We start from the raw sequence: 23,175 nt of genomic DNA, 5'->3' as shown, positions 1-23,175 counted from the left end.
AACCCAAACCCTTGCTACTTCATCTTCAGGCAGCTAGTTCATAATTTAAAGGGGAACTAGAGAGAGCTTGATGGAGCTGAAGTCCTCCCCCTTGCAAGTATGTCCTTTGCAAATATTCATGACATTGTGTGTATAGTGCCTAAACAGTTGGAATCGAAGTACCTTAAGATTCATGCAAGTTGCTGCTTAGAAGAGGTTTCAGAGCTTTCTCAGATGTGTTCTTAAACATAATCTGAAGACAAGAAAGCGTAATGAAATGGCATAATCTGCAGTAGTGTATTATGTCAAGCAAACTGTTCTCTGGTCAGCATTTCTGCCCAAAGTCAAGTGTTAGTATTGTGAAAGTCTGCAGCATAGCATAGAAGAGACTCAGCTAATGAAGGGAAAGATGGTGTTTAGCTGTTATCTTCCAGTTTAGCAGTACATGGCCAGCCAGCTAATACGTGCTGGCTAAGGGGAGGTCTGGGAAGCTGGAGGGAACATCTGGTGATAGTTTAGGTTAAAAAAAATAATTATAAATATGGAATCTATACACAGTGAATTACCTGCTTTATAAGTTCTGATTCTTCAAAATGTTAGAGGACACAGAAGTGTAACTAAAGTCTTGTCTGGAGGAACTGTTCTGGTTGTGTGAAACTTCAGAGTTAAAGCTCTATTCTTCCACAGTCACTCTTCAGGGACTGACTGTTCCTTCACTCTGCTCCATAGAGTACTCCATCGAAAACATCCTAAGACATTCAAGCCAAACAGCCTCTACAGTATAACTACCCCTGCCATTCTGCCTCCTCACTAGCAAAACCACTATGTCTTGCTGCAAATCCTGATTTGTTAGGTACTACCAGATAGTAATTGCATAACCACATGATGATTTACTAAAATGCAGGCTACAGACTGTAACTGAATTTTTGCAACCCTCAATCTTCCTTCTCTTCCTTACAGCCTCTTGTCCTTCTGTCATTACCTTCTGGATAATCAGATGTCCCTAGAAAGTCAGGGTATGGGGAATGTCTTCAATGGTGTAGCAGTTACTTCAGGACTTTCATCTGATGTGGCAATGACAGTTGGCTTGGAATAAAGTACTTTTGGAGCAAGTGGAAGGCTGTACTGGAGGTAGTGTAAACTTTCCCCCAGAGTGTGCCTTGGGAGACTTAAGTCCAATACATTTATGTGCCTGGGTATCAAAATCTACCTTCAGCATCTTGTAAAACCTGTTGTCTTTCCAAGGGTGATCTTATCTGAGGCTGTAGTCTAGATTCATAAGTGTGCAGTCTGATAACAACATCCCCATTTCAGCCAAAGTGAAGACAGAAAAACTAAGTCCAGGCTTCTCATACTTGCTCTGTTGTGGCTGGATTCTAGCCAGTCAACACTTGCAGATAAGCAAGACTTGCTTGATGAGAATCCAGCCAAATGATGTGAACTTCCAATTTTCTCAGTTCAGTGGTTTTAATAGAAGGTATCCACATTAAAACAGCACTAAACCTGGGTTTCATCTGAAACGATCATGTTTTCTGAGGGTGTCTATGTTGGCTCATTCTCCTTAAATACAAGAAAATAGAATATCTAGGACTTCACAGGGTAAGAGAACTGTAAAATAATGTCAATGGTCAGTAACATGTTATGGCAAAATACCCATTTGAATGACTGCACTGTAGCCTAGCAGACCCCAACCAGGAAATGACTGCATAGTGTGTCTCCATTCTCTAAACTAGTTAACTGGTATTGAAGCAAAGGAATGGGTGGGTGGGGTAGGGGAATTTTTTTGATGTGTTTGTTCTACTTATCCTTCCATTCTCCGCAGTGTAGTGATGTACTGGTTTGAAATAATAAAAAAAAGAGCAAACACTGTGGTCATCTTGAAGAGAAGTAACAAACACTTCAAGAGCTTGGGAAGTAACTTGTCAGCTAACATCAGAAATGCAAACATTCCGAGTGGATGCAGAACATGGGCCTGTGGCACTTTATTCAGAAAGAATTACAAATCTGGACAGGTTCCTGATTTTTTTTTTTTTTTTTTTCATCATGACTGAATTCTTTGGCAGCGGCACTGTCTTGTTAATGCTGTAACTAATGACTGTCTTGGGCTAACTGTATGAATTCAGTACAACTTAGACCTCTTTTGTGTTCTTTGAAAGAACCTTCTTCCCTATTAGACTTAGATGAATGATGTCCATTTAGTATGTTATCCAGCATACGTGGCCTTAGAGTTAGTGATTCATGCAGTATTTATCTTTTGTGGTACCATCTGCCCATCAGTCACATAGGACAGGAACTCTGTTGTAGGCCAGACTGGAGTGAGGGGAAGCTACTAAATGTGGGGATGGAACAACAGAAGGAGTTGAGGAGAAAGAGAATTAAATAACAAAAGAAACTGCCAGTAAAGGGCAGAAATGTTAGCTAGAAACAATTGGAAGAAATATGAAAATATTTCAGCTGTGGACCACATTCTAATGTTAGTTTGTAATATGAGAGCAGAAAGAATGATGAACTTGCAAGACCAAGCAATTGTCTTTTTTCCTTGTACTAATGGCTTGTCTCCTCAAGGGAAACTTATGTTGTGCATGTTCCAAGCCTCAATGCTTGAGGATACATGAAAGGGGAAAATTTAATGGTGGCAGTACAGCTTCTAATGCCTCATTTTCATTTTGCTTCCAAATATAAAATGATAGCTTTTAGGTGGCACTTGGAATGCTGTGGGTCTGTTGCTTAGTAAAAACAAGGCACAAATCCACTTTGCTTAATACAGTTGTTACAACTGAAAAGTAACAGGAGTTGTTAACTTAGTAATCATTAATGGTTTAATATCTTGCTTTTAAAAAAGTGATTGTAGGGCCATTTTAAAATTTCATTCATACAGCCAGTCCTCCAGGGCATGCTGTAAATGCTCTTTAAAGCATAAATCATAGTTTCCTTTGCATGGTCACTTCTGTGCCTGCTTTCTGCCTATGCTTATCATTCCTGCAGAGGCTTAGAGATGTAGATGGTACAAGAGGTCTACAGTGCACAAAGACTTCAAATCATGATACTTAATAAGGCTATCTTTATTAAAAATGAGTACAAGCACAAGACGACAAAAACGTTAGGTCATCCCACCTGTTTTGTTTTGAATCCTCTGTTTGAAAGATGGGTTGTCCTACCTCTCATTTGTGTGTAGGAAATAAAATAACAAAATAGTTTTTTTGATAAATAAGATAAATGTATACTTGTATGTGCTATTTTTATAGTGAATGAAAGTAACTGAAGCTTCTTGCTGCTGTTGAAGAACAAGGTATTGCATGAAAACAAAAGTTTTGTTCTCCATCAGACTACATGACTTTCAAATCTACAAAATCTTTCTGGAAGGAGAATCTAATATTCTCAAGCTGCATGCTCAGATGATGTCTAGTATTGATGCTTCCAGCCTGCTTTCTCCTCTGTTGCTGTGAAGAATGATCATCCGTGCCAACCTGCAAGCACATGACCAGATTATCTTTGTATTGTGTGACCAAAACTTAATTTACCTGTTTTGTCTTTTAGGCAGAAGCAAATCTAATATGGGTTGGACACCTCTTCACCTTGCTTGCTACTTCGGACATGCTGTTGTGGTAGAGGATTTGCTGAAGGTATATTTCTACTTGCCTCTGTGTGTAAGGAAGAAAATTTTGTTATGATAGAAGCAGTTTAGTATTTATTGAAGTTTTTATGACAGAAGGTAGCTTTGTAGAGAGGCAGAGCCACTCCTACAGTTTATCTGCATGTAACACAGAGATAACTGATTGTTAAAACTAAGGAATGGAATAGTTGGGGTACTCGGATCATCGCAGTTTACAGGGGCCCTGAATAATGATACCAGAAGTCTATACAGTAGTATGCAGCTGTTACTCTGAACAGTCTCTTTCAGATTGTCCGTACTTAGCTAACTTTCTCATGGAGTATGCATGTTTGTCTGTGTAACCACCTGAATGTAGGAATTAAAGTGCTGTGTATAGGTATGCGTTCATGAAAGCTTCAGCCTTTTTCAAGCCTAGTGGCTATCTGCATATAGTAAGACAGTATCTGATACTAGTAATGTAAGTGCTTCAAGGGCCTGATCTAACTTACTGTAGTACACAAAGTATATGCTTTAGGGAATTTCACTTACTGAGTTGTAGGAAAGGCTAAAATGTTTCAAATTAAAAAAAAAATAATAATCTGTTATCTAATTGTATGTTGTGCATAGAATTATGTCCAGAATTCTGTGCAAAGTAACCTGTATGTGTTTCTTTCCAGGCACAGACTAACATAGTTTGACTCATTATTTTTTTAACATGTTTGAAATAATGAACTGTGTGATGAACTTTGAAATTCTGAACCTCTGTTGTCAAAGCTGACCTGTTTGTATCTTCATAGTCACATCTGCACTGCATTTGCAGTTGTTTCTGACTGAGTTTATTTTTTTACCATCAGCTCTCAGGGTGGCTTCAACCAACCCTAACTGTATTATACCCTATTCATGTTTCAAAGACTTTGCTGTAGATGACAGGAACATGCTGAACAGCCTCGAATACAAATGTAGCTAATCTAAACTTGAATTTCATTCAGAATAAAGGCTACCAGTCATAATCATGACTCTAAAGCAGGAAACAAAGTTGAGATTCCTTTGAGAAGTTCTTCTCTAGCCTACACACTTGCTCAGTAGATAATGCTGTCCTCAATCCAAGAGGGCTACTTAAAGCAAAAGGTAAAGTTGTGTCACTTAATGCATTTGTCAACACTTGCAGAGTAGGAAGAGTATATGTTACTTTGTGCTTTCTTCTTTGTTGATAGGGCTCTTGAAAGGGTATTATTTAAAGATTGAGTCAAATAATAAAGGAGGCTGCGTACCGCTGAAAGCTAAGCATATGTAAGTGACTGTGTACTTGTGTCTAGATTTTGTGCAGAGAAACAACTTTGGAGCTAGTTAGGTTCATCAGTTAACTTTAGGCAGGCAACAGTGACCTGGCTAAATTATGTGAACTAAACATATGTGATGCAGTTAAATATGTCCTGCCTTCTTTCTGACCCTTTGAGAGGTTAGGTAAAGCAGCGTAGAAGAAATGCTTAAAGAGGGAAGGATAGGATTTCTTGGTTTCCTGGAACAGTGCCTGTGCAGTGTGGTAAGTGGTCTTCCTTTCAAATAAAAGGTATTGGATGAAGAAAGTGTGTGACAAGAGGAAGAGAGATTCAAGACAAAGATTGTAGAAGAGAAAAGGGGGAAGAGACGTTAAGTTTCAGATACTACCATCTTAATGCTGACATGGAAGTTTTCATTTCAAGGGAAGGAACAGCAATAGGTGCCTAGAGTAAACACCATTCGTTAAATCAGGAGCACCATGAGGCTGGTGCTACTGAGTGTGCATCTGTAATAATATATGCATGCCTGTTATACAGTTCCACTGCAGTTCTTTAAGTTGTTTGGGCTTTTTTTCCCCAAACATAAAAACCAAATAAACACCAAACCAAAACCACCCCTACCTCTGTGTTAAACTTACTTTCTGTATGCCTTGAAAGTGACAGAGATGCCTGGAAAAAATGCAGGAGGTTTTTCCTCTTTGAAGTGTTTTATAGAATGTTGGTTATGAAGCTTCATATGTATTCATATGAATGGATATGTATTTTATCTTTGTTTCCAGGATGACTGTACTACAGTTCTGATCTGATTTGCCATGAGGTCTACATTAGTCTTGTCCTCCTCTTCCTCCTTCCCCCCAGTCAGGGGGAATAGCTATGTAGTTCTTGTTGGAAGGACACTCAGGTGTCTTTGGTCTTCCTGTTTAGGCTGGTGCAGATGTGAATGTGCTGAATGACATGGGGGACACTCCACTCCATCGTGCTGCTTTCACAGGACGTAAGGTAAAGTAATAGGCTTTTTTTTTTTTTAAGCCTCAGTCATAGAGTTATTAAGGAAATACTAACAATCAGATCACTTAAAGATGCTTTTATAGTGCCTAAAAATGGCTTACTATCTGCTTTGTTAACAGTGTGTTCAGAAGTGCTAGGCACATTGCCTAGCTGGTACAACTGTACAAAATAAAAACATGGTACAAATATCTTTTCTTGAAGACGGGAGAAGATTTGGTCCATGGTTTTCCTTGGTATACTTTGTCATAGCTTTTTTTGCTTTTTGTTGTCAAAGATTTTGCCTGCAGATGGAGAAACAGTAGTTTTCTTCCATTGTAGCACTGTGCATCAGTTGTATAACTAACTGATGTTGCTTCTGTTCTGCTTCTGCTGTGTGTCAGAGAAAATGCTGAAGCAGCTCTACCTCTAGCTGCAGGTGTTAATTACTGTGTGGAAACCAGTGTAAAGATCTGTCATCTGCTACTAAAGTACAACAGATTAATTTTTGTGCTTGTGCCTGGTGTGTTTGACACAATAAAAGGAGTAGGGGTTTTTCCTCCTAACTAACTGCATATTTACATAGAGAAAAACCAACTTGTTTTGATCTTAGTGTCTTCTGGAGGGGGGAAAAAACCCTGTAAATTAGGACACACTGGTTCATTTGGTGTCTAGAGGTGCTGTTTCTTCATAGAAAACTAGAACTAAGGAGCTTTTTATAGGCCTGTAATGTGAGACTAGTTTGATTGTTCCCCACATGCCACCATCATTCACAAACTAGTACTACCTCTATGGATAACCTCTTGGCCCTTCCAAAGGAGTTACTACGTAGTCTCTTATCTGAAGAGCCAACCATACTATTTTTATTTGTCAAATTCAGCATTCACACCAGTTATACCAGCTTTTAAATTAGAGAGGGTCTGTTTAGCTATAACTAATCTCCTGTTAGTTATGTCAGTCTGAGTCACGTGAGAGAGAAGGTTGCAGTTAGTCCCACTTTTCAATCTCTCTAAAACATCCCTTCCTGTTTTCATGTCAGCCCTGGTAAGAAGCCATTATACAGCTCATATTACAGGATGTCAATAGCTGGAAAGCCTGATTGTGGCCTTGCTGTAGCAGAGATAGATAAGCAGTGTTTTTCAAATTGTTTTCCAGGAGGTGGTGATGTTACTCTTGCAGTATAATGCTGATACTTCTATTGTTAATGGGAGTGGAGAGACTGCAAAAGAAGTTACTCATGACAAAGACATATGGAATATGTTGGAAGGTAATTTTAATAGTTCATAGCCCTTTTTTTTTTTTTTTTTAACACTTGTACATTCTAAAAGCTGACTTTCTTCTGCAAGTTACAGAAGGCCAATTGAATTTTCTTTTTAAATTTGGTCATTAGAAAGAAAAAAGTTAATAAATTTTGGTTCTTGTCTACAGTACTGACAGTTGGGTTTTTTTCCCCAATATGTCTGGAATTGACTTGGAGAGTTAAGTAGCATGAATGTCAATAGCATTATTCCAAGTAACTATTCAATCCTGCTGGGGTAATCCTTGCTACAGCTTTCAGTGATACATGGCAGTCAAAGCCTGAGCTCACTGGAAGAGGAAAAGCTCAATAGTAAGTGCCAACAAAATCATTAAAGATCAAAATTCTGAACAGTTGCAAAGGTGACCCAGTTTTAGATCGAGTTTAGGACTTGCTATTGCAGTCTTAGAGGTTATTTCAAAAGGAAAAAAAGTCAAAACCCTTCCCCTTATTTCCTCTGTTGCCTCACAGGTGTTGAAAGTGAGGGAGATGGTGGTCCCAAATACTTACATAGGCTCACTGCTTATAATAAGTTTTGGAGAGTTCAAGAACTGTGGTGCTTCCTGGTATTATTATGGGATACCCCTAAATACTGCTGAAGCTCTATGTCCAATACCACAGACTGTATACATGAAAAGTGATTTTGCTTCTGATTCTACATGCAAGTACACAGTTAGCAGTCCTTTCTGCTGCTCATCTGCTGGATTGTTAAAGAATAAAATTGCTGTAGGATGATAAGAAGAGTAGAAGAGAAACACAGGGAAAATCTGATGGGAGTGTCACATAGTTCCCCTATTTTCTCTTTTACTAGGGAGTGGGGTTGAGTTGTAAATGTTTACAAGATAATTTAACAGCATATATATGTGCTTGTCTATACGTGTTCAGACATCTTGTCAGATATTACATGTTTGGAACATATTTTTGCTCTGACACAGACTTTCTGAATAAATATTCCATTTATACCTGTCCCAAATAAATAATACTAGAAACTCTTGTTTCTCTAGGTTTTTTTGATATAGTTTATTGGATGCTGTACTTTATGTATACTTGCTACTTTATTGAGACTGACCTTAAATTTCGTGGTTTTTAAATAGCAGTGGAAAGGACACAAGAAAGGAAACTGGAAGAAGAACTCTTAGGAGCAGCAAGAGAAGGGGAAACAGGGAAACTGACTGCCTTGGTGAGAATTCAAGTTCTCTTAATACTTTTGTGTCAAGTGGCTCAAGCCATAATGCTAATGTAACAGCACCAGACATTAGGCCTTGCATTTCAGAGTGCTGCGACTTCAGAATATTAGTACTGTGCACAGTCTTGTGTTGATAAGGTGCTGAATCCTCAAGGGTTTTCCAACCTCCGTGTTGGAGGCTGCAAAACAGTGCTTTTCATCTCTTTTCATGTTTCTGAATACTCTTCAGTTAGTTGTAAATAGGAGTGTAATGGTTCTAGATCTACTGATGTAAGCTTGTTTGGTTCTGTGGATACCTTAATATCACGGGTGCTTACATTTTCACCACAGTATGGCCTATTTCAAGTCTTGAAAGTAAGCTTTTGTGTTAGCATCCATAGCAGCTGAAGTATCTGTAGTTTTTAATGGGCAGTCATCTGCACAACACAATTTCATGCTGAGCAGGAATTGAAAACTCTGTACGTATGCACGCAAGCTGAACAATACCATGACATGGTGAGGCTATTGAAGAAACAAATCACACAAGAATTGAGACTGGATGGTGCCTCTGGAGATGATCTAGTCCAACTCCTGTTTGCAGAGCAGAATCAACTAGAGCAGGTTGCCCAGTACCATATTCAGTTGGGTTTTGAAGCAGGGTCTCAATGCTTGAACACAAGCTTTTGACAGTCCTGAAGAGTTCCCTTGGAAGAAAGACATGCAGTATGGAATGTTTTCTACCTAGTTAGCACCTTTAGTAATACCTTTTAAGGCATCAAAGCAGTCTGAATACTTCTAATGAAGAAGTCACAAATCTGAGACTTGTATTTTGAGAAATTTGACATTCTTTACTTTTCTGCCTAGAAGTCAGAGTGAACACCTATTCAAAATTTGTTATTTCCATCTTCTAAATTTATATCTTCTAGACTGAAGAGCTTGTGGGTTTCTAACTCCTCCTTGAGTGGACACTGTTTTTAAATCTTTGGTCATCCTTGTAATTATTATTTGTACTTCTTGGGACTGTCCTCTTTGACATGGAGAGAGAAACAGCTGTACACAGCACTTAAGATGTGGAAGAATAGTGCATTAATACACTGGCATGACTATTAATTGTAATTAATACACTGGCATAAGTGATCTGGTTTTGATTCTGGAAATTTGTAATTTTTAATACTTTTTGCATTTGTTGCTGACTAAGCCTTAAAATGATGTGGATAAAAAATAGAAAAAGGTGACTCCTCATAGAAATCTGTCATTAAAGAACTGTGATTTTTCTCATGTGGCATGTAATCATACATGTACCTGTAACTCTCCTGTAAAACCTTTCATTTCTAAGTGATTTTTAAAAAGTATTTAGTATCATTGAGCTCTGATATGTGTGAGAACAGGTATACATTGACCTCTAAAACTTTTCAAAGTACTTGCCACTTTTTTGACCCCAGGGCAGTTTTTAAGTCATAACAAGTTTTTCTCAGAATCCTTCAGTGAATACTTAGATCTGTGACCACTGAATTACAATATTAAAACTCTGACTCATGTGGAAGTCCAAAGAGCTTTCTCCACTTCCTGGCTCTATGGTGTAAACCTCCTTGCCTTTCCTACCCTTAGGTTAATACCTCTGTGGAGAATTTTTGTAGCTCTTCTGAGCTGTGCTTTATCTTGAGAATTCCTCAGACTTTGCCTACTGATTTTCAGGCCTTTCTGCTCCTATTACATCTTTTTTTATGCTCGTGAAACTTTAGCTGCTTACATCTGCTTTTATTGTGAAAACCTAACACACCAGAATTTGTTCTCTACTACCCTGCTTTTGGATCAGAGTGCCAGTTACTTATTTTATTGTCAATTCTCCTTTACCTTGATTATTTTTACCAAAAAAAAAAAGACATTGTAACACAATTGTCTGGAAGAGACAACTTAATGGTGTGCTTTCTCTAAACCTTCTAATTGGACTTTTTTTCTCTCTTTTCCTGCGTGCACTTTAACTTTATAACTACTTCTTCTATTGAAGTTTCTTGAAATCAAATGGTAGTGGTGGCTTCTGTGCTTCTTTTCTGTTAAGATTCTCACTAGATCATAGTATGTCTTGATACTCAAAGCTAGACCTTCAGTAGCTGAATCTTAACCCAGGCTTTTTAGTCTACTTAGGAAGAACACACTGGTTTTGCCTTGAGTTCTCAAAATACTGTACATCTACTGAAATGACTGGAGACTGTTTATCTTGGTCAGTTGACGCTTGAAACTTTCTTAAAAATATTGCCTTGTAACAACGTATAAGCTGCAGAAAGCACAGGCATGTGGCTTAAAAGGTGTGGAGGCAAGAAGTCAGGAGTCAGTGTTAAGGCAAATGTAAACCAGCTGGCTGGAAAGAGCTAAAAGCTAGGAATCCTTAGGAACTCAAGTATTTGACCTCAGTATTAATGAGATTGTATTTCCACAAGCTGTCTCTTTTTGACTTGTATTCTTTTTTCAGTTGAACTGTAAATAACAGCTGTAGCAGTTTATAGGACTATTTCAGAAGCACATTTAAGGTAGTCATTGATAATGCTAATTTAAATTGCTGCCATAGGAATTCTGCTGTTATGAAGTAATTTCTCTAGGATAGCATATGGCTAGTGCAGAGGGCTTAAACTGAGTTTCTCCAAAATTGTCATACTTCTAACTTTAGTCTCCTAAGACTGCTTAACAGTAACTTAGCCTTTCTATTAAGGCAGTCCCCTTTGACTTAGAAGCTTAACTATAATGGTTGATATTGCACAGAATAGTTTGAGTTGGAAGGCACCTTTAAAGATCATCTAGTCCAACCCCTATGTACCCATCCAATAGCCACATATTTGAGTAGAAGTGTAGAGGTATTTTAGGGTGGTTAGTAGTGTCATGCTTAATGACCCTTCTCTTCGATGGGGTCAGTTTCTCAATACATTTCTGTTGTGTCCGAGTAAAAGTCAGTGTTTTTTTCCTCAGTTACATAGCTGTTCGAACTTTTTTAATTCCCACAATAGACTTCAGAATGCAGTAAAACTGTTTGTATAACAGACTGCCTATACTAGGAGCTTCTAAATGGCCTAGGATATCTGTCACTGAGACTGGCAGGCCTGCCACCCTTCTGTACAAAGTTCTTATTCTCTGAAACAGGGTGGCCTCACAAACTTGTTCTGGATTTAGCACTGGCCTGTGCTAACTTTCAGACTGTGCCTGGGAGTCTTCTACAGAGAACAGTAGATTTTGACAGTAGACTCACAAGGCGATTCTAGCAATATAAATGACTGAACTGCAATGCTGGACAACTCTATCTGGGACTGTGTAACTGAGTAAGATAAATGTTTTCATATTATATAGTAGAGGTGGGAGGGATATAGCAAGCAAAAAACCTGAGAAGTTTCTTACTCTAGCTGAATATCTTGCTTGCTTGTTGTAGTCCTTGCCCTTCTCTTAACACTTGCTACATGACGTCTTTGTTGCCAGATCTACACTGAAGCGTCCTAGTTAGGAACAGCTATCTTTCAAAAGAATAAGCATGGCATCTGGAGAGGGAGGAAAACTGATAAGTAAGCAAAACATTGTTTTTTCCAGTTGAACAAGCCCAAACCACCTGATATCAACTGTACAGATCAGATGGGGAACACACCATTGCACTGTGCAGCATACCGTGCCCATAAGCATTGTGCGCTGAAACTTCTAAAAAATGGAGCGGATCCTAAAATAAGAAACAAAAATGGTGAGTACTAAATTAAAATTCCTAAAGTGTTAAGAGGAGATAGACATTTAATAGCTTCTATAAGCTATGTGACATAGCACTCAATGTTCAGGGAAAACCTTATGGTGTTTTAAAAGCTTTGTATCATAATAAAGGAATCCCAACACTGACTAAATTGCAGAATATTTAGGAACTGTAGCAAAATACTTATTCCAAACTTTCCCATTTCTAGAAAACCTTCCTGTTGTCTGTCTTAACCATGAAATGTGCCTGGCTTTTGTTTTCTTGATGCTAAATACTGAGCACAGGTAACAAAAAAAAGTGGTAAGATTGAAGATGTGGCCCAGACAAAGTGACTCTTCAGAAGAAGGCTTCTAATGAAAGCAAATCCAGGAAAACTTTATGCAGATATGCAAACTGTGTATTTGTCATCTGATTTAAAGATGCCTTTATCTTGATATCTGTGAATGTTCTGTTTTATATAGAGGAATGGCTAAAAACAAGTAAGAACAAATCCCTCTCTGTGGCTAGTAAACTCCAAAAGACAGTTCAGTGCACTAAAGTTTAGAGCCATTTTAGTCTTCTGTCCCCGAGGAGCTAATGTTCCGCAGTTGCAAGTAAAGATAGAAGTTTGTGAGATCAAACTTTAATGGGTAAACAGAGTTTCAGAATTTTTTTAAGTTAAGTACATCTAGGTTTATTTGCATCAAATTCTCATGCCTTATCTTGGTTACTAAACAGATCAGACACCCCTTGATCTAGCACAAGGAGCAGAAATGAAACTGATACTGGGAGGTAAAACTGGAAAGGTAGGAACTTTTGTATCCATTTAAAATGCCAAGGCTGTCTAGTTGAAGTTTTTCCTACATGAGTTTAATTTTTATGCAGGTTATCAACAAACCCCTGAGACGATACGAAGGTCTCCTATGGAAGGTATGTCTTATTTCCTTTTCTGAAATAGCTTATAAGATCTCAAAGTATGTCAATATGTCCTTTTCTGTAATTAAGTGAGAGTTGATGAATGAGGGAACTTTTCAATAATAAATTTGTTAAATGACTTGACTTTAATCTAGTATATTGGATAAATTATAGATGGGCTGGCTGGTGGAGCAGTTCCTAAATTCATGGCACTCTGATCTTAACATCAGTCCCTAAAATCTCTCATCAGTTCTTGGTAATTTTTGTGACAAAGCTTCATTGTGGTAAGGCTTTGTTCCTGGTCTGTGTGGTGGGAAAAATGTGTGGGGTTTTCTTTTCTTTCCTGAATAGATGTCTTTAATAATCTGTGACTAATACAATATCTTTAATAATCTGTGACTAATACTTTGTCACAAATTCACTGTGTTCTGGAAATCTTAAAACTTGGAGGGAAGGTGTCAGTCAAATGGTTGTTTAAAGCTTGTTTTGCTCTGATAGTCAAGTGAATCTTTTTTCCCTTGTTAAAAAATAATATTTCTGAATCTTCTACATAAATGCTTAATTTTTATATTCCTTAATGAAATCTTTGAAGTTTTCTTCAATGTATATTTTCCTATGTATTCATTCATGATTGCAATATAAGGAGCTGTTTTTAAATCAGAACTGTGTACTATAGTTTGGAAAGGTAAAATGTTGTAGTTGGATATCTCAATGTTTTATTTCTCATTTGATTTTATAAAGTAGAATTGTGTGGTGATCAACAAGCCCTATAATATTAAAAAATGCAGCATTTTAGTATTTCAGTTCCAACTGAATAGCAGGCTCAACAAAACTTGTCTTTAGGTATTTCCAAATAGCACTGTCATTGTGAAGTACTCTCAGGTTGCTGTGATCACCAAGATTTGTAAAACCTAAAATGTGTTCCTAATGACTGCCAGTTTTATGTAATAGCCTTCAAGCTGTCAGATGTGCTCTTCATCTGTTAACCTTAACTGGCTTTTATTGTTGTGTTTTCTTTTAATTCTTTTTTTTTAGAGCTCACGATTCTTTGGTTGGAAACTCTACTGGATAGTTCTAGAACATGGAGTCCTTTCCTGGTATCGGAGACAGTAAGTTCTGTGTTTAAATTTCTGAAAAGCGATTTAAATGATTCCCATCTTCACTTCATTAAATCTCTTTTTCTTTCAAAGAGCTGATGCAGTGAATAATGATCATCGTCAGGGATGCAAGCATTTAACACAGGCTGTCTGCACGGTAGGAAGTGAAATGACTTTTTTTTTAATGTGATGGTGTTCCATACCTAGACAATGAAAACTTCAGCTGGTTTGGTAAGCATGCCTTTGTTATAAAACAGGGAGATAGCTTGTGCTGTTGCAAGAAATGCTGGTTCTTGTCAAGCAAAGTATCCTTATATGTAAAGTGACCATAAAGCTCCTTCACTTCTTTCCGAAGTCTTAAAAGATTTAAACAAACAAGACTTCCTAGAAGCATGCCTTTTTGGTTGTGCAAAACAACTGTTTGGGTCATGTGATACAGAATAGCAAAGCTCTAGTTCCTCCTTAGCTGGCAGTGGCTACTTGTGACTGATTGTGTAACTTAAGCTGATCTCGGAGAACTGATCAATTATGAATGCGACTTTTGAAAAACTTTCTTAAATTCTATTAAGCTTGTGGTAATCCCTTTTGGAAGGGGTGAAGAGAGGACAGAGGAAGAACAGGTGAAGTGCCATTTATAATATACAGGAAGATAAAGTGTTTAAGGAAAATGCATTTCAGATAATTTAAGTACACTTTCTTTGACCTTTCCTAGTTCCGTAGGTTGACACCACAAGTTATGTTAAACTACAGCTATATATTTTCTTAGTATAGGAAAAGTGATTCTCACTTTTCTATATCTACATATTCTTTAATATTGGTGATCTTGCACTACTGCTGAGATTTTGGCTGAATCAAGTGGTGCAAATATGCAAATACAATATTTTGACATAAAGAACCTCTATATTCTCATTCATCATGATAAGGTGAAAGACAGCACACTTTGCAAAACTGTTCTGACCAAGCCTTTTGTAAACTATAGTTGTTTTGCATCAAAACAGAGGCAAAAACTTCTGAGTTAATTCCCTACCTTACTGATTCATCATACTAATTTGGTGTTTTCTCCACATTGCTTTAGGTAAAGTCTACAGACAGTTGCTTCTTTTCTGTCAGATGTTTTGATGACACTGTTCATCGTTTCAAGATTCCTAAAAATAGCCTTCCTTCTCAAACTAGGGAGGTAATATGACTCTTTATCAAAGACTAAAATGTAGTAACTTCTGTAATTAATAATTTGCATACTTACTATCTGTGCTTGTTATGGATGCATTAGTTGTGGGTTCAGTATCTTGATCATCTGGACTTGGTAATATAAGTGCAGATATTGATTTTTTATTTTTTTTTTTTTTAGCATGAATATAGACTAAATAGCAATAATGGATAGATTGTCATTCTGTTCTGTAAAATTAGCGTCACCTTGTTTTCCAGTTCTGTGCCTGTATTATGACATGTAGTGTAACTTCCTTATTTCCTTTAACTTCTTCATGTGGTAAATTTCTACAGCAACTTCCTTCCATATCACTTTCTTTCATAGTTGATTATTCCAAACAAAAAAATGTTTAATGGTGCATTCTACTCTTAGCCATTCTCCCAGATGACCTACCAAATTATATTTTCTTAAAAGGTTGGTCTGAAACAAGAGAACTTTTTGTTCTAGGGCTATTGGTAATGTAGTTCCTGTTGTACTTCTATAGGTGCACTAACTAGAGATGAAGTAGAGGTGAAGGCCACTGGAGTGCTGTGTTCAGTTCTGGGGTCCCCACTATGAGAGAGATGTGAACATACTGAATAGAGCCTTTAACAAAGGGACACTAAGATGGTTAAAGGGACTAGAGTAATCTAATGCTAGGAGAGGCCAAGAGAGCTGGGACTGCTCAGCATGGAGAAGAGAAGGCTCAGGGGGATCTGGTCAATGTATGTAAATATCTGAATGGAGGGTGTGAAGAGGGACAGAGCCAGACTCTTCTCAGTGGTGCCCACTGACAGGACCAGAGGCAGTGGACATAAACTGGAACACAGGAGATTCCCTCTGAACGTAAGAAAAAATGTCAGGGTGACTGGGCAATGGCACAGGTTGCCTGGAGAGGTGGTGGAGTATCCAGATAGATATTAAAAAACCATCTTGGCATGTTCCTGGGCAACCAGCTCTAGGTAGCGTAGTTGGAGCAGGGGACCTCCAGAGATCCCTGCCAACCTCAGCCACTCTGGTTCGATGAACAGGAAAACAATCTGCCTCTTAATTATGATAGCACTTCAGGTTTTGTACAGAGTTTGCCATGCATAAGAAGGCAGACTTTGTCACAGGGACCTTGCTGTCTGAACAGAAACCCAGAGACAAAAAAATACATTCCTTACAGTCTTTTCTTAATTGATGCAGGATTTTTAGTGTGATTACAGATAAACTAAAGGGTGAGTTAATGTTTATCAAATAAGTCTCTGACCACAGAGTATCTCACATTAAATAAGTTACAATTTTTAATAATCTATTTTCCACTTATTAATGTGTCTCATTTTACTAATGAATATCTTAGTCACATCAATAGAAAATGTAATCTGTTCTTTTGCTTGTATGTTGTTGCCTTCTGGGGATGACCTTTGAAATGTATATTAACTCTTTTTTTTCTTTTTTCATTCAGAGTTGGCTGGAAGCAATAGAAGACCACTCTGCATATAGTACTCATTACTGCACACAGGAACAGTTGAGCAGTGATGATGAGGAAGATGATACAGTATCTGTTACAGACCTACAGGATACGCTGAAAGTATGTATTGAGTACTTGGCTCATGCATGTAGGCTCTTGCAGATCTAGTACGGTTTTGTGTTGAAATATTTTAGTGTACTTTTGGTCAAAAGTAATGATTCATTCGTCCCATGGATGCATTAATGCTGCTTGTGTTTGCATTGCTTACTGTCATGTATTCCTGTTTGGACTGTATGCATAAAATGGCACGTTTATTATAGCTACAGGGTTCTGGTTTTCAGTTTTACCAATACTACTGCAAGGTAGGAAGTTGCTTGAGACTTTCAGCCAGGAGAGGGAGCCTTGTGTACTGTAGTTGGTGACAGCAAGACTGAGGGGTAACAAAGCTAACGTTCAGCGAGCTTTACCTCTACAAAACAGGCAATGAAATAGCTTAGAAATGATTCTTTAACTCCTCAGGTCACATTAGATGCGTTGTACAGTGATTGCTCAGACCTGCGATGAAAATGAGTCTTCCTTGACAAATCTAGCATTCAGCCTGTGATTCTTCCTTTTTGCCATACATGTACTTCTAAAGTCTTTTACTTTAAAAGGGAAAATTGATGCTGCCATGCAAAAATCTTCATGCAGCTGAACTCTGAGTGGCTTGCACCATACCTTTTGGTACAAGAACTCAAAGTACCTCATGGCAGAACAGAGACAGGAGGGTAACTGGTGCTAGCATTTCCCAGCAGCCTACAGAAGAAGATAGTATTATTTAACAGATAACAGTCTCAAAGTTCAAATGCAGGCTTGGAATATGATCTTGGGGTGGGTTGCTATATGTCGCTGCACTTACTGTACATCAGTTAACTTATTTTGGCCTTAGGTTAACCTGTCAAAGAACAAAAAATGGCTCTTCCTGGGTTTTCAAACTTTTTAAAAAAAAGGGGGGGGGGGTGCAAAATTGGTATGTACAACATAGTTTTGGGGTTTGGTCTGCTATGTTAATTTAAAAGCCAGTCAGCAATATGATGTGCATAAATTTTCTGTTTGCTTTTGTGTCTTTGAAGATACTTCATGTAATTTCTTTCAGTTTTAATGTATCAGTCTCTGTCACTGGGAATCTTTAAGATTTAGTGCTCTACAAATTTTAAAATTTCAGTATAGTTAAGAGACTGAATGTATACTTTCTCTAGAACAAGGCACTTCTGAACTAGCTATCCTTGCTGTCTTTCAGAAAGCACAAACATGCCAACAAAGACTCAGTAAAGAGATTTCAGACTTTCTTGCAATGGTAAAATCTTTGGACACTACAAAAGGTAAAACTTACTCTTCTAAAATGCAGTTTGTTACCAGGCAACTGATTTTTTTCTTTTAAGAGACACGTGCTTTAATTTCACTGAAATTAAATTTTCAGGAGCTTGAAAATACAGGACTGTGTTCCTCATTGAAAAAGACTCAAAGTAGCGTATAGTAATTACTAAGATTTAAGATTGGGAGAAACAACTATGTTGATTGAAAGAAATTTTATTAGTGGCTGTAAATGTAGTGGAACTGCCTTTAGATATAGCACTCACCGAGTAGTATTGTAGGAATATAATATAGGGGTTCATTTTCAAGGTTTTAAAAAAAATATCTGTAGTTGATAGCTTATTGCAGAGCATAAATGTCCCCTGACACGTACAAAGAACTACTTGTCTTATTCTAGCTTTCCCCTCAAAAAAAATTGTCTTATAGTGAGTAGAAACACTATGAGAGCTGAGGCATGATAAAGAAGATGTGAAATTACAAACTCTACAGGGAACTGGAGGCATGGTGTGATGGGATATATTCAATAGGCTTCTGCCTTGAGTTTTATGCTAGATTTGAACTTCTTAGGCTTCATTTTAAATAACAACTCTTAACACGTACCTGGACTTTTGCAGCTTAACTGCCAAAAAATAGCACAGGCATCAAGCTGTTAGAGATTAGAACTTGTTTCATTTAATGCCTTAACCATGTACAAAAGTTGCTCACATACTAGTCACATAAAGGAGTTCTGTAAGAACATCTAACTTGCTCCTTTGAACCTGAGTCCTAGTTATGAAGCTCAGACTAGATAGCAAGTTTTTTATCTGTACAGATCCGAAGTCTGTAATATAATAGCAGTTTTGGAGGAAAGAAGTTCTTTCTCTTCCATCCCTCTACCTTCCCAAAAGGAGTCTAAAATACAGCTCTTACTCCATATGCTACTGAATAAGTTCCTGTATGGTTAACCTTGAACTAACTGAATTTTTACTGAATTTTTATTTCACAAATAAAAGTAAAGCTTCATAATACATATGAGCTTTATTGGGAAGCCTTTGAAATTAATAACACTGTAAAACAGAATTCTTCACAAAAAAGCAGTTTGAAAATTAGTATAAGGTGGATAAATTCCCTTTGGTAGATGTTGGGACAGTTTCTCTGACCCCATATTGCTGACCTGAAGAACCAGCGAGGACATTCACTTTTTAAAAAAAATACACAACTTGAGTAACTAAAACCCTTAGTAAAGCAAAACCAGATACTATCTCTTTTGTAGAAACTGCTAGTCTTGGCTGATAGGAGTAATAAGTTCCTACTTTCCTCCCAATGAATGTTTGCAACTTGATGGGTCAGTGAACTGTTCCTAGGTTTATGTATAACCTCTGTAGGTCTCAACAGACAACTGCTGCAGCTCTCCCAGTTCTCACATTGGCTTAATGTGGTATCTTTAAAGTATTCAAGTCCTCAGACTCAGAATGCAAATTTCTGAGTTAAAAGTCCCTCCATGTGGAACTTTTCCTAAAACTTTTTGAGTAATATAAAAATAGCTATCTTGTGACCTGATATTTTAAATTCTCTCCCTAACAGCCTCAACATGCTATTCTAAATCCAGGTATTGTTGAGATTTATGTATCTTAAATTGAGATTTATTATCTAAATTTATGCACTGAGATTTTTGCATATATTGCAAATAAAGTTGTCTGCTGCCTCCTCTTCTAGAGGCACTAGCTGTTCTTGAATAGCTACTCTAAGCAGAGATTTCTAATTCCAGTTAGTAGTAAGCTTTGGTATCCAAGGCAATAATTAATGTGTGGATATATATATGATATCTTGTCCTGCACAAAGCAGTATAAGTTACAAAATAATTTAAAGAACTGTCACTGCTGGACCTCTTAATCTTTATTGGTGTGACATCAGCTTGAAGAACCCATGTTACTGAATGGTGTCAACTGATCCTGGAGTCTGCAGTCATTAATTTAATGCTTATTTTAATTGCAACAAGTATGCTTCCTGAGAGGATGGCTCACTTGACTTCTGAGGAATTGCTGCACATCACAAAACTTCAGATGAACTTTCTACCAGCTGATTGGGTTATTATGGTTTCCTGCTGATTCTAGACATAGCCCTTTCTATAAATGGTCACAGAAGTCAGGATATGAGGTGGCTTGCTCTGCAAGCTGTACAACTTATCTAAGAAATGAGTCCATTAAAATAAGATCTCCTTCCCCTTTTATTGATCAGTGTCCTTGTAACTCCCCATTTATTTTTTTCAAACCTAAATCTCCAGCTGCACTGTGGTAAGCTTTTTCTTTGTAATACTATGGCAGAAGGCAAGCAAAGCTACATTAAACCAGTGCAGTGTCCTATGTATTTGAATTGTCACCTGGCAACTCTGAGGCTTTTAAGTGTAGAAAGTGATTAAAAGGAGGTTGTTGCTAGTCACTTTTCCAGTGTCTCGCTCCCATAGCTTACCACCTCTGCTTTCTAACTGATGCTGAAACAGAAACTTGATCCATTCATGTGCCATTTATATCAGTACTAGGGAAAGGATACAAAACAACATAAGTTCCCTCAGTGCTACTTTTGCAGATCTGGCAGTGCACCAGTGTTCCTTTAGAATATGAATGTTATGCCTGTATTACTTAAATAACTTAAAGAATCATGTAGTTTAGTGTCCCCTAATGCTACTAATCTTTTGTGCTTTCAGGAATATCTTCTCCCCTCCTGCAAAAAGTTGATGTGGTCTCTGAAGTATCCCAGGAAACATGTGAGGCCCTGGCTGACTGCCTTAACCTATTCACAAAGCAAGAAGGGGTATGTATTGTGCTGCATGGGTCTATAGAGGGTCAGATAGCTTAGTATATTTTGCTAGTTCCCAGCTTACCCATTAAAAAAATAAATACGCAAACCCATAAAACTTCATATTGTTGGTAAGCTGTCTTTTTGCATGCTGAATGTGATGAAAACTCCTGCCTCTAGAGAAAGAGTAGCTAAGTTCCTCTTATTTTTAGTATTTGAGTGTTCAGAAGAGACACAGATTTTGCTTACTAACTACTGCTTGTAATGTTCATACTGAATGTTTGAATTCAATAAGGCAGTTGCTTTGTTTTGAAGGTTAAAATATTGAGAAAATTAATCTCTTTTTGTACTGGCTAACTGAAGTGTTGAACAATACTGCTTCTGAATTTGGTTTTCAGACCATGTGCTTAGTGGGTGTGCGAATGCTATCTGTTGAACTTCTGGCTTTCCCAGTGAAAATATCTTGTGTGGTGTTAAACATAATGCAAATGCTTCAGTTTGGGAATATATGTCAAACTTATTAATTCCTGGGGTAGGAGATTTGCTATTTTTCTCCCCTCTTGAAGACACCCTAGTGCCATGGAATAAACTTGTCTTCCTGTATTGTGGTAACAGCAATCCCTCAGTTAGGCTCTTGTCATCAGTAAGCTGTGTTTCAAAATGAGGTTTGTGTTGGTGCTGTTCGTCTTCCAGTTATCTAACAGTGAGCTGCAAACACTGGCTCCATTGTCTAAGCTTGGTTTAAGATTTTTTTTTTTCCATTCCTTTCCAAGCCTTTTTGTCTCCAGTCACGAGTCTTCTAGACTTACTTGAGTCAAGCTCTAGCACAGTGGAACAAGTATTGCTTTTTTACATTGAATTTTTTCTTAATCTAATATTAAAAGTTGCCAGTTCCATTTGTGGGTGAGGGGGAAATTGTTACTGCAGTGGGTGTGTAGTGTTAGTTAGTATTCCTTAATTGTGTTGGCATGTTGCTTGAAGCCAGACTAAAATAGCTTTCCAGAGTGGAGTATGGCAAAACATATGGTGAAATTGTAATTTCACCTTACTTGAACTTGAACAGTCTCAGTAGGTGTTACAGAGGCCTTATTTTAATGTAGAAGCACATAGATTTGGGCACAGAGGGATAGGCTGAGGTGTGAACTTGAATTTCCATCATAGCTTGTGAAATCAGTCGGTCATGACAGAGAGATGATGTGATCCTGGAGAGTTTTGTGTCTTGGTATTTTTAAACTTCAGACTACTGCAACTCCAGAATATAATGCAGGCTTTTAAAGACACCATAAGCTCATAAGGGAAATTACAGCAGCAATCTCTTCATAAGACTTGAACCTTTCCAAAAAGTTATGATCCTTGAGCATTACTGTTCTTAAACCCACAGCATTTGGTTTTGTTGTCTTTTGTGAGACAGGGCCCTGGTCTTTTGTTACTCAGTGTTGATTTCTAGACTGTAGTTATGTTGATATTGCAAAAACAGTACATTGGGTTCTGCATTAGGTGGATAGGACCCCAATTAAATGTTTTAGTGTTCCTTCCAAGTGTATTGAATAGTAAAGCGTAACTCTAAAGTATCAAACTCCAATTTAAAAATTTGTCAAAAATACTCGTAATCTTTTTTTAGTGTTTGTTTCTCTTCTGATTATGATCTCAGTAATGAAGTTAAGGCTTAGGTGTTGTAAATGTTTGGGAACAAATGCCCTGAGTGCTCTGCTCTGGTGGTGATTGGCTGCTGTTAACTTACCTTCAGGAAGGATAATTCTACAAAAAAAAGTTGTTTAAAAGCTTATTTCCTGCCTGTCCTATTGTCTCCAAGCCTCTTTTGTTGTCAGCTGGACTGTTTGACTGCAGCTTGGCTGACTGGGACTCCCTGCTAGGACTCCCTCCCAGTAGAGAGGAATGAGTTACTCCACAGTGTCCTTGAACTGTGTTGCACATGTTCTGTGAGATCTGGTTCTCTAGAAGGAACGTTTTCTCAGGCTTGGTACCTTTCTATCTTGCCTCCTTAAGGAGAATTCTTTGCCCTCGAACTTAAATTGTCAGCATACCAGAAGCCACTGCTTGACTCATGATGAGAGGCTGCTAACTTCATTAAGGCTACCCACAGGGAATGCGCTTTTTTGCCTTTTAGAGACTTTTTGTTCAGTATTGCCCATCTCTGTGCCGGGTAAATCGTAGCATAATTGTGAAATATGCAAATGAAATTGCTAATACAGCACTAACGGGGAAAAAAAAAAAAAAAAAAAAAAGGTTCGACTCTTCCACTTGCGTTAGAAATGGTGCAGGAGCGTGGTATCTAAACGCTCCATCTGTCCGCTGCTTCTTCCCGCCCCCGGTGCCGCCGCGCAGGGCTTGGGCGCGCGCCTTAACGGTGGCGGCGGCGTGAGAGCGCGCGCCCGGGTTCC

The 23,175-nt window shown here is 37.9% G+C and overlaps 1 protein-coding gene across 2 annotated transcripts in view; it reads left to right on the top strand.

Moving 5' to 3' along the window:
* OSBPL1A (oxysterol binding protein like 1A) overlaps nucleotides 1-23,175 on the top strand; it is a 76,862-nt gene that overhangs the window by 5,983 nt on the left and 47,704 nt on the right. For both annotated transcript variants that reach the window (XM_026841663.1, XM_026841664.1), the window contains exons 3-15: nucleotides 3,517-3,602; nucleotides 5,776-5,850; nucleotides 6,991-7,102; nucleotides 8,227-8,312; nucleotides 11,868-12,012; nucleotides 12,733-12,800; nucleotides 12,880-12,924; nucleotides 13,945-14,018; nucleotides 14,100-14,163; nucleotides 15,082-15,183; nucleotides 16,640-16,765; nucleotides 17,925-18,006; nucleotides 20,682-20,788. In XM_026841663.1, coding sequence (XP_026697464.1) covers nucleotides 3,517-3,602; nucleotides 5,776-5,850; nucleotides 6,991-7,102; nucleotides 8,227-8,312; nucleotides 11,868-12,012; nucleotides 12,733-12,800; nucleotides 12,880-12,924; nucleotides 13,945-14,018; nucleotides 14,100-14,163; nucleotides 15,082-15,183; nucleotides 16,640-16,765; nucleotides 17,925-18,006; nucleotides 20,682-20,788 — 1,172 coding nt within the window. The remainder of the gene's footprint in view (nucleotides 1-3,516; nucleotides 3,603-5,775; nucleotides 5,851-6,990; nucleotides 7,103-8,226; nucleotides 8,313-11,867; nucleotides 12,013-12,732; nucleotides 12,801-12,879; nucleotides 12,925-13,944; nucleotides 14,019-14,099; nucleotides 14,164-15,081; nucleotides 15,184-16,639; nucleotides 16,766-17,924; nucleotides 18,007-20,681; nucleotides 20,789-23,175) is intronic.

This window comes from Athene cunicularia (genome assembly GCF_003259725.1).
Source record: "Athene cunicularia isolate RWA chromosome 2 unlocalized genomic scaffold, athCun1 chr2_part1, whole genome shotgun sequence".
Taxonomy (NCBI): Eukaryota; Metazoa; Chordata; class Aves; order Strigiformes; family Strigidae; genus Athene; species Athene cunicularia.
Note: the sequence above shows the minus strand (reverse complement) of the source record. Positions and strands in the feature narration are given on the sequence as shown.